The following is a 13,437-nucleotide window of genomic DNA, read 5'->3' as shown; positions in this document are numbered from 1 at the left end:
CTCTTTAGTGCCAATTTGGATGGACTAATTTAAATTCTTAAAAAAATATTATATTTTTGCATAAAAATTAAAAATTAATTAATACTTGTAACGTTAAATTCAACTAACAATAATGAAGGTATGCTTACCCAAAAAAAAAATACCTAAGGTATACTAAATGCAATGTCTATGCCAATTAATCTATGATCTTGAAGACCTGCCAAAATATTTTAATGTATAAAAATTATTAGGCTTAATTACACTTTTGATCCATAAATAAAGATAATGGACGAAAACTGTAATTAAACCAAATTATTACGTTATTGGTATTAGTAATAAAAAACTACATTATGGTAAGATTTGAATTTGAATTATTTTTGAGTTTTGGAAAATAATTTATGCAAATAAATAAACTTATATGTTAATTTATAAATTTTTTACTAATAAAAATTGTATTTTTATAAGTAATTTTCTTTTAACCTACCATAAAAAACTTATAATAATACATAAAAACTTATTTATTTACATAAATTATTTTCCATAAACTCAAAAATAAATCAATTCAAAACTAACAATTGTTTCATGCAAGTTCATGAAAAAGACAGAAAAATTACAGCCAATTGCTCCACTGTATAGACTCTTTCAAATATATAAATTCAGTTACTATTCCAAATAATCAATAATCCAAATTTATCAATAATCCAAATATAAAAATTATTTCAGTTTAGAAAACAAAAAAAGATAGATAAATCAATCAACAACAAATTTCAAGACAAATTCTTCCTAATTCGTTTTACCTGCAACCCTTATCTCCTAATTTAATGGTCTACAATTAACTGCACAATAAAATCGGAATGATGTCACAAAAACTTCTCACACTTTATAATCCCACAAGATAAATAAAAAATCACAAATTATTAATTAACTAAAGTTGAATTTTTTCTTTAAACAGTTTATGTCTCTATCCACTATTGTGTCAGCCACACATGTGCACAATTTCTATATGGAAATAGTTGCCACTACTAAAGATCTATAAATACACACTTCACAACTCACACACACAACAGCAAAACATATTACAAAACAAAACAAAACAACCTTATTTTTTGCAAATCCCAACCTTAATAAAAACACATTCTTGTCTTGTGTTTGCGTTTATTTTTTTTTCTTGTTGAATATTTCTACACAAAAAATTTCTTGATGGCAAAAGTTCAAGAGATTCATCATAATGGGGTGAACTTATCAACCCAAAGAACTTTTGGAACAAAATTCACATCGGGGTTGAAAGAAACATTTTTTCCTGATGATCCATTTAGACAAATTACGGAAGAAGAAAAATCATCTCGTAGGTGTATTAAAGGGGTGCAATATTTTGTTCCAATTTTTGAGTGGTTACCAAATTATACTTTGAGATTATTTTTCTCTGACTTAATTGCTGGTCTCACCATTGCTAGTCTTGCCATTCCTCAAGGCATTAGTTATGCCAAACTTGCCAATCTTCCTCCTCTCGTCGGCCTATGTAAGTCGTCGTCATTTTCTTATTCTCGTTGCTTCGATTTTTATTTTTTTTTAATATTTTTAACCCGAAATTGTTTTCTTCGCACCTCGTTTCGACTAATCTAGTACGAAATAATTACTTTTGAATTATGCTATCGGTTTCGGATCTCTCATGCCCTTGATGTCTCAGTAACATCTTCAATCACATCTTGATTGTTGAATTAAATTGAGATATTTTCACAATTATTAATTTAACTGTCGAAGTATTCAAGTTTTTATTCCATACTACATCTATTGTGGAGATCGTTTTAAATTTTATTTCTTTGACCCCTTTTAATGGTGGTGGGGTAAAGGAGTGTTGGAAAAAAAATTGTGCTTTTTCTTAATTTATTTATTCATTCATAGATACAAAGAGATTGTTGAAATTTATACACTTTTCACACTACCTTATTGCACCATTTTATTGATTTTTCATAAAGAAATATACACATATAACTAATTGATGTGAAAATTACAAACAAATAATAAGTTACAATCATCCAATTATCATTTACAAATCAAGATTATGATTAATACATCTTTATTATTGGTAAAGTTTACGATTACAATCTTAATCTGGGTCGATAGAATTACTTCATTGAAAGACTAATTAGATATTTAAAAGATAAAACTTAGATGCAGAGTGTTATAGACATCATTCTTGTTAATTCTTAATCGAGAACAACAAGAATGATTTCTATAACACTGTAATTAAGTTTTGTCCGTATTAATTAAAAATTTTGATTTTTTTTTTTTTTGCTTAATTTTTATCTTAATTTTACAGATTCAAGTTTTGTGCCACCATTAGTGTATGCTGTTTTTGGGAGTTCAAGGCACATGGCAGTTGGGACAATAGCAGCAGCATCATTGCTTATTGGCAACACAATATCAACTGTAGCAGACCATGAAACAGAACCAGCATTGTATCTTCATTTGATTTTCACAACAACATTTGTCACTGGTGTTTTCCAAACTTGTTTAGGTTTTTTCAGGTATGAGGAAAAAAACAAACATGTCATTTTCCTAAAACTACTTTTTTTTCTAATTTGTTGATAAGTGATTCTGTTTGGCCTTGTTTGGTACCAAAGAAAGTGACATCAATCCCTAATAGCATAATCACATCTGATTGAAGGTGTGTCTGTCAAGTGTCTGAAGTGTGCCTATGTTTTGCACATGAAAATAAAATGGTACCCGATAAATGCATTAAATTGAAAGTTTATTTGACACAAACACCAAAAAAAATAACCCAAAAATTTATGTAGTACCGACACATCAAATAGAAGGTGTACTCTATTTGGTACCCGATACTAACACAATTTACGATGATTTTAAATTACAATCAACTCTTAATTTTGTCACGAATCATAGGGATTACATTCAAAAAACATCAAGAATATAACACAAAAACCTATATATGTTTCTTACAAAAAAAAAATGTACTTTTTCATTCTACTTTTTGTGTATGATTGGTGCTGATCATGAGAAATTATATTTATAGGCTTGGAATATTAGTTGATTTCTTTTCCCATTCTACCATCACTGGCTTTATGGGAGGAACTGCAGTGATTCTAATCCTTCAACAACTAAAGGGTATATTTGGAATGAAACATTTTGCAACTAAAACCAATCTTGTGGCAGTGATTGAGGGCATCTTCACCAATAGACAAGAGGTTAGTTTAGTTAGTATATGGAGTAAATTAAGAGGTTAATATCATCTTATGTCTTGTTAATTAAAAAAATAAATATATTTACTCTATAAATAAAAATAATTACTGGTCAGACTTTTCGTTATTTTACTTTTACTTATCTACTTACCGAACTCGGAAGGTTATAAAAATAATTCATCAAAATAGAGTTTACATATTTACCCTTCAAATAGAAATTTGTGAGAAATCACTTTCTAAGAAGAAAAAATATTGTTCTATATTATTTTTTGTGGAAATAACTTATGAAATATTCTTTTTACTATTTTAACAGATAAGATGGGAAACAGCAGTTCTTGGAATATTCTTCCTTATTTTCTTGCAATTTACAAGGCATCTGGTGAGGGCTTTATTTGGTTGTTAAATAGTAATTCTCATCTTACCTATTGCTTTTGTATATTTTGAAGACTTTTTAGTGCACTACTTATATTTGTGGACCTCTAGGGGGAGTTTTTTTTTTTTGTTGGGAGTTTCAATCTTATTATTCTTCAATTGTGAAAATTCTTTTACTATTAGAGAAAGTGTTTCTTCTCATCGCAAATCTTAATAGTTAGATAAAGATCGAATGACTTATATTTTGAATTGTAATGTTAGAATATGAGTTATGCTATTTTCGTCTAATAGACCATGTGTTTTTTGTGATGGCAATTCAAAATTTGATTTCTAGTAATAGAAAATAGAGAAATTTTATGATTTTTCAATTGTGAAAATTCTGTAACTACCAAATAAAGTATTTTTTTTTATCGCAAATCTTAGTATTTAGATGAAGATCAGATGACTCATATTTCAAATTATAACATTAGAATATGAGTCATGCCATTTTCGTCACGTGCTTTTTGTGACCGCAACAAGTTCGAGTTTAAATATTTTCTAATGAATTTCAATTTTCAATATTATTTTTCAGAGAGTTAAAAAACCAAAACTCTTTTGGGTATCAGCTATAGCTCCAATGACAACTGTAGTTATTGGTGGCATTTTTACATACCTTGTCAAGGGTCAAAATCATGGAATTCAAATTGTAAGTTACATATAATACATAATTAGTCCTTTATTCTATATTAATTTCTTAGTATCTTATTTATATAAAATACAACTTTATTTTGTACTTATATATTGGAATTTTAATATATCTAGGTGGGGCATCTAGACAAAGGATTAAATCCTATATCAATCCAATATTTGACCTTTGATAAAAGATATTTACCAGCAGTGATGAGAGCTGGATTAATCACTGGAGTATTATCATTAGCGGTAATGAATTAATATTTCTCTAATCTATCATTTTAATTAACATTATTTTATCAATTAAGTAATTTTTTTTTGGATATGTATGTAGGAAGGAATAGCCATAGGAAGAAGTTTTTCTGTTACTGATAATACACCTCATGATGGGAATAAAGAGATGATAGCTTTTGGACTTATGAACTTATTTGGTTCTTTTACATCATGCTACTTAACTAGTGGTAAGTTTAATTAATTTTTATTCACAATATATATTTAAAATAACAATAAAAAAGATGAATTGTTGCCTTGTGACGTGACCTAAAAGTCACGAGTTCAAATTTTATTAACGTTTTCTATTTGTGAAAATAAATCTTTACTCTCTTTAAATTTCATCTAACGGGAGTTTTGTGCAACGAATCACCCTTTTTTATCCGTAGAATTTGTTCAAAATTTTACTAGTCACACCCACAGTTTTTAGTGGCTACAGCTCTCAAACATAAAATATTTAATAATAATATTAGAAAGGGTAATGGTTGAAAATTTATAAAAAGACTAGAGATATTTTCAGGAGGTGCAATCATAAATTCAAGGGGTGTAACTAGCAAAAATCTAATATTTTGAAAAGAGACTATCAATATTTTCGAGGGGTGTAATCTGAAATTCATGGAGTGTAAATAGTAAAATTCCAATGTTTATCATATTTCACATTATCCATAAGACTTAGCTCAACTGACATTATTGATCGATATTATTAAACTGAACATCTTCATTCGAATTCAAACTCAAAACGTCACAGATGTGTGTGTTTTAGGTTGTGCTTGTTACTTTATTAAAAAAAATAAAATAAAACCTTCACAAACTTTTGACTTAAAAATGTCCATTATGATTAAGGAAAAATAAGTGCTTATTTTATGCTGATATACTTCCCCTTAAATTTGTTATTTTGTAGGACCATTTTCCAAGACAGCTGTGAATTATAATGCAGGATGTAAAACTGCAATGGCAAATGTTGTACAAGCAATAATAATGGCTCTAACACTACAATTTTTTGCTCCATTATTTAGTAACACACCACTTGTTGCTCTATCAGCTATTATTGTATCAGCCATGTTGGGGTTGATAAATTATACAGAAGTTATCTATCTTTTTAAAGTTGACAAATTTGATTTTGTTATTTGCATGAGTGCATTCTTGGGTGTTACTTTTATAAGTATGGATATGGGCCTCATGATCTCTGTGAGTACTCCTAATATTTTTTACAATTAATTTTTAGCTTATATTAGTTTTTTCCCATAGTACGGAAAAGATGTTTTCTCTCCCCACCTTCTATGAATCTTTTATATCCCTCACTATTTCAATTTTGCCGTTGCAGAAAAATTCGGTTCGTAGAAACCGAATTTTTACTAGTGCAAATTCAGAATAAATTTTGGTTTTTAGAAACCGAAATTTGTTTTCAAGGCAAAAAAAAATTTTGGTTTCTACGAACCGAAGTTTTTTCAAGGGCAAAATTGGAAATTTAAGGGGGATAAAAGATTCACGAGGGGTGGGAAGAGAAAATATCTACCGAAAATAGTTATATTATCGACAAAAATTAGAGACAGAAAAAGAATCTCACCTCCAATTTTTTTTTCTATAAGTATTAAGACAATTGAAGATGAGATTTACTTTTTCCGTCTCTAATTGCTATCATGAACATAGTTTTAAATTATGGTCTACAACAATAATTTCAATTGTCTTGGCCGCATTTTCAGGCAATTTAGCATAATAAGTTTAATGCTAGCCAAACTCACTCTACCACTTTTTTACAATGCTCGCTTACTTATGAGTGAAATTCATATGGGTCCAACCATTTTAAAAATCGGTGTTGCATAAAATGGTGTGACCCGCATGAATTTCTTCAAATAAGAGAGTGAGTGTTGGAAAACAGGTATTGCTATGCTGCAATATAATGCAACCATAATTTAAAACTATGATATGTATTAAACATTTTTCTTAATTAAATTTGTCAAATTTAAGTTTTTCTGAATTATTTTTTTATATATATGCAATGAAGGTTGGGCTAGGTTTACTTAGAGGATTATTATATACAGCTAGACCAGCAGCATGTAGGCTTGGAAAATTACCAGATTCTGGTTTATATAGAGATGTTGAGCAATATTCTAATGCTTCAACAGTTCCAGGAGTTCTAATTATACTAGTTGGTTCACCTGTTTACTTTTCAAATTCTACTTACCTCAAAGAAAGGTAATTAATTAAATCTTAGATTTATTTTAGTTATTTTTATTAAAAATATTATCTTTTTTATTAAAAATATAAAAATTACTTAATATTGTGATCAGGATTTTGAGATACATTCAAAGTGAACAAAGCTCTTCAGGAAATACCGTTGAATACGTCATACTCGATTTAACCGGTAAAGAAAAATTTTCATTTTATTTTTTATCGTTTAATTTGAGTCGTTATAAAATTTGCTATTTAAATTGATTTTGTAATATATGTGGAATATTCATTTTAGTTCATATTACTTATACATGTAACATAATACGAAACTTCTTACTAATTTCATTTTTTCATCACTAAGTTTAATGACAAAAATTTTGAATTTCAGTTTTGTGTCACTAATTTTTAACTAATTCAAATTTCTTAATAATGACTGTTAATGAAAATCTTATACTCATGCATATATATAAAATTTGCCCTAATTTTTTGTATGCTTATACAGGAGTAACATCCATTGACACAACTGCTATTGAAGGATTATTGGAAACAAGTAAAATATTGGAAAGGAAAGGAATTAAGGTATATATATTTCATAGTCGATTCGTACTATTAAAAAAATTTGAACTAGCGATAAAAATAAAAATAAAAATAAAAATTGTCTCTAATTTCGTCACTACATTTAGTAATAGAGAACAAGAGACAAATTTTATTTTTATTTAATTTTTGTCGTTAATTTAATTTTTTTTAGTAGTGTGACAAAATTAATTTGCATAAATAAATTCAATCACTAAAGAAATCTTTTCTATATTCTTTAATATATTTTGTTTTTATCATATTATTATTTAGATGTCACTAGTAAACCCAAGATTGGAGGTTATGGAGAAGCTATTAGCATCAAAATTTGTTGAACATATTGGAAAGGAAGCATTCTATCTAAATTTGGATGATGCAGTGATTGCAAGTCAATATTCACTAAGAACATCCAAGACAAACAATAATGACGACACAGTATAATAAGAAACTATATATATATTGTGATATATATATATATCATTGTACAACAAATCAAAATTAGGTTGTACACACTTTGGTTATTATTATCTTTTTGTATCAATGTTGTATAACTGTTATACTTTTTATGGAATTGAGAATTTGTTTACTAAAATGATTTCTCTTCTCCTCTTACTTAAAAGAACATGGCTTAGAAGATGATGATTCATGTCTTATATGTGAATTAAAAGTAGTAATTCCAAAAACTATAGATAAGAGAATGAGGCAATTAATTAAGCTTGATTCAAAAAACAAAAATAAGTACATTATGTAACATGTATTAAGAGTTGTTTTTTTGTAATAATATCCAACTTGAGAAGTAGAGTTGGCTAGACCTCCGGCATTGTAATAAATGATCTTGATTTTCGTATTTAATTGGATATTATACTTATCAGAAATTTGAGGGTGCGTTTGATCTACTAAAAAACAGAGGGTTGAATAACTTTTGTTGTACTCTGTTTGATTTGAAACTGGTTATGAGACTGGACAAATAAAGTAGCATGGAACAGGACATTGTTCTGTCCAGGTCTTGCTGTCTTACTAATCAAACGCACCCCTTGTATTTAAAAACTTAAATGTTTGAAAAGACTTTTCACATCCACATTCCCTTACTTTTCGAACATCAAAACATCTTATTTCAAACCTACTTCATATATCTATGACCGGCCTAATGTATTTATAGACTTAATTACAATGTTAAATTAGGGATTTTTAACATGACAAAATTTTGGCATACTTAACTTTAACAACAAGAATATTTAAATTTAACATGAATACCATAAACTAATTGTGTTCAAATGTTGTTTTTTGTTGTCTTTTTTTAATTAATTTTGGGTGACAAGCCAAAGTATTGGATTCGAACTCGCAACAAAGGTTGTGGGAAAGTTGAGACAAAGGTGGTCATTGGTGCCAGTTCTAGTGGTGAGGCAGTGGGAGGGAGACGATGTGTATCAATGGTAGTGGCTCGATGAAACTTTACTTTGATGTGTGGAGAGTTTTTTTTTTTTTGACGCAGAGAGCCAGAGAAAGATGAGATAAGAGGGAAGTGAAAAAATTGTATATATAATGTATGTTGTATTTGTGTTCTAAAAACTATGTCAAAATAATATTACTCATTTATCAAATGAATAATTAGGCTTTAAAATTGAAGACCAGTCTAGTTTTTTTGGACAATTGACTCTAAAAAATAAAAATGGATATTAATAAAATTCAAAAAAAAAAATTAGTAAAAAAAAATAAAAAATTCAATGAAAATTAGTACCCACGACCGATTCCATAATCAGTAAAGCTCTAAACAAATTGTGAAGAAGTTACAAGTATGTTGCGAGATGACCTGAATATATATTTATAAGTGAGGGTAATCCTTACTTTATAAGCCAGTTTTGCAGGGTTGGGTTAAGTCAAACTCTCAATTCTAAGATGGTATAAGACTCTTCTCCAGTATTCACTGGACGTGTTCTATTAGATTTCTGATCAAGCATCCACCATTTATATCAGCGCCTCAAACCCAATAGTGATGGGTGCATGCGTTAAGAAGTCTCGCGTCAATTGCAAGATTACTTGATATATGTTTATAAGTGTGTGCATCCTCATTTTACAAGTCAATTTTATAGGGTTGAGTAAGACCCAACTTTCAATTCTAAGACAAATTTCTAAAAACATACTAAGCATATTCTAAACAATATGTAAACTGAGCATTCTAGACTTATAATATCAGAAAGAGAGTAAATTGATTGATGATATTTAATTTTAAAAATTAATTTGTGTTTTTGTAAATTTTGAGGGATCAATTTGTCCAACCTCTAACAATTTCAAAGAACAACCAATGACTTTTTTTTTCCTCTTCAAGATGGCCAACCAATAACTAGGGGGAAACAGATATATATGAGTAATTTTTAATTAACATGCTGTCATTTTTGTGTTGACTCTACAAAACATGTAAGAGATAGTATATTATTTGGGGTTTACATCATAATATATAGCTACTAAAAATAAATTGCATAATAAAATTCTTATTGGTGTTAAATAATAACAAAAATAATGTTTTGTTTCAAATCAAAGTTGTCAATCTAATAACTTATATATCAACAAACGTTCAAAAGAAAAACTTATATATCAACAAAAAAATAAAAGAAAAAAGAGGTTGTCAATTTAAGTAAAGACGAGGATTTATTTTTAAAATAAAACGGAGAAAATCGCAATCACGATTAATAATTTATTAAGCAATGATTTTTTCTTCTTATTTATTTTTTATTAATAATATTAGTTTTGCTTAAAATAAAACTTTAAAAAATTTGAATCAGCATAAGATAGCATTACGAATTACGGGAGTTTTATGTTACCCCCCGCAAAATATTTTTTTTAAGATTACGCCCCTGCAATGTGAAGATTCTTTGCCTTTACCTTCTCCCTGCACAAGTAGATATATGACGTGGACAGAATCTTGACGTGGCATGACACGTGGAAATAATTTATTTTTAAATGTCAACTCAACGATGATTGTGTAATCATATATTTCTTAATAAAAACAACTGAAAAAAAATATTTTTTTGTCATGAAAAAATATTTTTATTTAATAATTTCCTAGTATTCATCATCTTCAATCCCATGCGTAAAATAAAATTCATCATCAATCCCCTTTTGTATTCAATAAACAGAGCCAAGAAAACAATGTGTAGAACAAAGAAGAAGGGGTAGTCTTCCTCAATCACATTTCAGGGAGGTGTAAAGGCAAAGAATCTTCATATTGCAGATGTACTCAAAAAAATATTTTGTAGGGGTGTAATGCAAAACTCCCGAATTTTGCGGGGGTATAACCCTATTTACCTTTTTTTTTTTAAATAAGGATATTGTTTAATCTGGGGGTGTGAATGATGTAGGCGATAGGATCAGGTAAAAAAACATTGTGACTCGCTATTTATCGCGTAACGAGAAAGACATTTTTGGTATGTTTGGAGGTGCTTGAGAAACGGTGGAGGCACGAAAAGAAGAATTTGTAGTTATAATACTGAAATCATAACTAAAAAAGAAATAGTCCTATAAGTAACAATAGATGTGTTTGGCAAATTTCATTTTTTTCATGACTTTGTAGTTTAACAAACTCACAAGTTATACGAAACACCTACACATTGTCAATTCAAATAGTTCTACTAATTAAAGAAAACTCTCTTTAACACACATTTGTAAAGTCTTTCTTTTTTTTGGTAGATAAATTTATGATTTTATTTATTGACCTGAAGAAAAAAAGTGAAATTTTTTAATCTCTCTAAGTCTCTCATCAATATAGTTAGACTTAGAGGTAGGGGTGTCTCCGGTTTTTTGGAGGTCATGTGAGATTATTAAAAATATGTCCTAATAAAAGAAAAAGTGCAAACAGATTCTACCCTTGTTGTCATGGCTTTTAAATCTCCCGTTTTAGTTTCTTGGGAGCTAAGTAACAGATGGATGAATTGTCTCAGGATCACTAAAAGCATGAACTTCGTGGTTTCCCATGTGTATAGGGAAGGTAACCAATGTGCAGATGGTTTAGCTAACATTGGCCTCTCTATTGATATGTTTACTATATGGAATGAGCTCCCTCGGCAGATTAGTAGTTTTATTGCTAACAATAGATTGGGTAATCCTAGTTTTAGAATCTCTCGTGTTTAAGGAGGTTTTGGTCTAGTCCCCCTCCTTTTTTTGTTATTCTCTCTTTTTATGATATATATATTTTGAGGTAGTAGCACTTTGCTACTCCTCTTTTAGCAAAAAAAAAAAAAAAGAACCATCATCGATTTAAATTAAAAATAACATCGATAACACTAAAAAATAATTATTTTTTTCACTAATAAAAAAAAAGTTTGATAAACAAAATAATCTCTATCACACGCCTCTCCATTTAATAAAACTTTAGTATGACAATGGACTATAAAACATCTAAAAAGTTTATTCACAATAGAACAATCTCTTTTACGACATTTTATAATACTACTTTATAAAGCATCTAATAAATCTGTCCTTTTAGGATGAAGAGAATCTCAAATATTTAGACTCTACAATTCCTTATTTGAAAGCTCACAATCCCTTATTTTATATCCCTTCATTTACTAATACTACTATCCTATATTTATTTTTTGAGACCCCTATTATAATGAGGAGAAACACTTGCTTAGGCACACTTATGTGGGACATGCATCAAGACACCTCTACTTAGAGGTGTGTTACTCCTACCACTAAGAGTCTCCCGTCTCTGCTCCACCTTTGGGCTGGGCAATAAATAAATAAATAAATAAATTGTTTCCATAAAATTAACGAATTTTTATTTTTGTCCAATTAAAAAATCACATGTTTTAATTACAAAAAAAATTATGTTTTATTTTTAGTCCTTAATATTCAATTTATGTTTATTCTAATGTCAACGTTATGACATTTTATGTTCATGATCTGTCTAATGTTATGTCTATATATTAGATAAAGAATATGTCAAAATTGCCGGATATCAAGTTTTTTTTAAAAAAAAATGTCAAAACTTTGTCCATCGGAGACTAAAAACTAAAAAGAAATTTTTTGATGGTGAAAACATGTGACTTATTATATATGGACGAAAATTAAAATGCGATAGTTTTATAAGGGCGAAAAATATATTTTATTAAAAAGAACAATATTTTTTTTTCTTTTGAGCAAAAAAAGAACAATGTTTAACAATGTAGATATAGTCTCGAAAAAAACAATGTTTATAAGCCCCGTAACCATTGGGGTGGTCGGAGCACCACCAATCAACGAGAGAGCTCTGTTCACTGTTGCCAGAAAATTGTCGTTATCTGCCATTCACCACTGCAGGGTCGTCGAGTTCCGCCGGCGACCACTACTTCCACCATCCCTTTTATAATTATTTATTAAAATTGTTTCAATCATTTTGTTTTGTTTGTAAATAAATAATCTGCTATGGGCCTTGCATCACAAAAGAGAACTTTGGGCCTAATATTACAAAAAGAAGCTCTGGGCTATAACAAAAATACAATAATTCATAAAAAAAATCTGTTTGAAATATCTTTTAATCAAATCTATAAAAAATTGTCAAAAAGAAAATTAATATACTAATATACTATAATATATGGATATCCATCCATTTACAATATAATAATGGACGGATCAAATGAATTTTGTGTTTAATAGATGCACTGGATTAGATTTTTTAGACTATTGTTAATGGGTTAATGAATTTCTTTGATCTATCTATTATCATATGTTCCGAACTAGGCCACGACTCGTATCACCGGTCTAATTCATTAGGGTTCTATTCTCTTAATGCTCGTTCAGCTCAATGGACCAGGGAACATCTAGTGCACTCACGACAACATATCACACTTCTCTTTGCTCAAGACCGTTGGATCATCTCTTAATCGTCGTCCGCATCTTATGTCAGATCAACCGGCCGGTCAGGGCGTCTCCTTCTAGATAAGTGTGACCTTGTGCCACATCATGTACGATTCATTCACTATTATTCACTATTTGCATATTCTCTGCATTATTCAAATATTGATTTGAATGTTGAAAAGAAGTGATAACCTTTGTTGCAGATATCATCCCCACTGTCAAAGATTGACTTTTGTCGTGCTTTGGAGATTCTCCACCATGTCGGAACCTTCATACATTAAACTTCATCATTTAAGTCTCCTCGTCCTTATCAACATCAGTACACCATCCAAAAATCCAAATTCATGCAATTCATCCATTTTATCACTCT

General features: G+C 29.0%; 1 protein-coding gene across 1 annotated transcript; it reads left to right on the top strand.

The window, feature by feature from the left end:
* Positions 1–957: 957 nt before the first annotated feature.
* LOC123884375 (probable sulfate transporter 3.5) lies at positions 958–8,087 on the top strand. Its single transcript, XM_045933460.1, has 12 exons — positions 958–1,498; positions 2,300–2,507; positions 3,014–3,185; positions 3,493–3,558; positions 4,123–4,236; positions 4,353–4,469; positions 4,555–4,681; positions 5,392–5,678; positions 6,496–6,686; positions 6,782–6,855; positions 7,165–7,241; positions 7,509–8,087. Exons 1-12 carry the CDS (start codon positions 1,180–1,182, stop codon positions 7,674–7,676), a joined length of 1,920 nt encoding a protein of 639 aa, XP_045789416.1. The 5' UTR covers positions 958–1,179; the 3' UTR covers positions 7,677–8,087.
* Positions 8,088–13,437: the final 5,350 nt, after the last annotated feature.

This window comes from Trifolium pratense, linkage group LG5 (genome assembly GCF_020283565.1).
Source record: "Trifolium pratense cultivar HEN17-A07 linkage group LG5, ARS_RC_1.1, whole genome shotgun sequence".
In the NCBI taxonomy this organism is placed as follows: Eukaryota; Viridiplantae; Streptophyta; class Magnoliopsida; order Fabales; family Fabaceae; genus Trifolium; species Trifolium pratense.
This window is presented reverse-complemented; position numbering and strand designations above follow the sequence as displayed.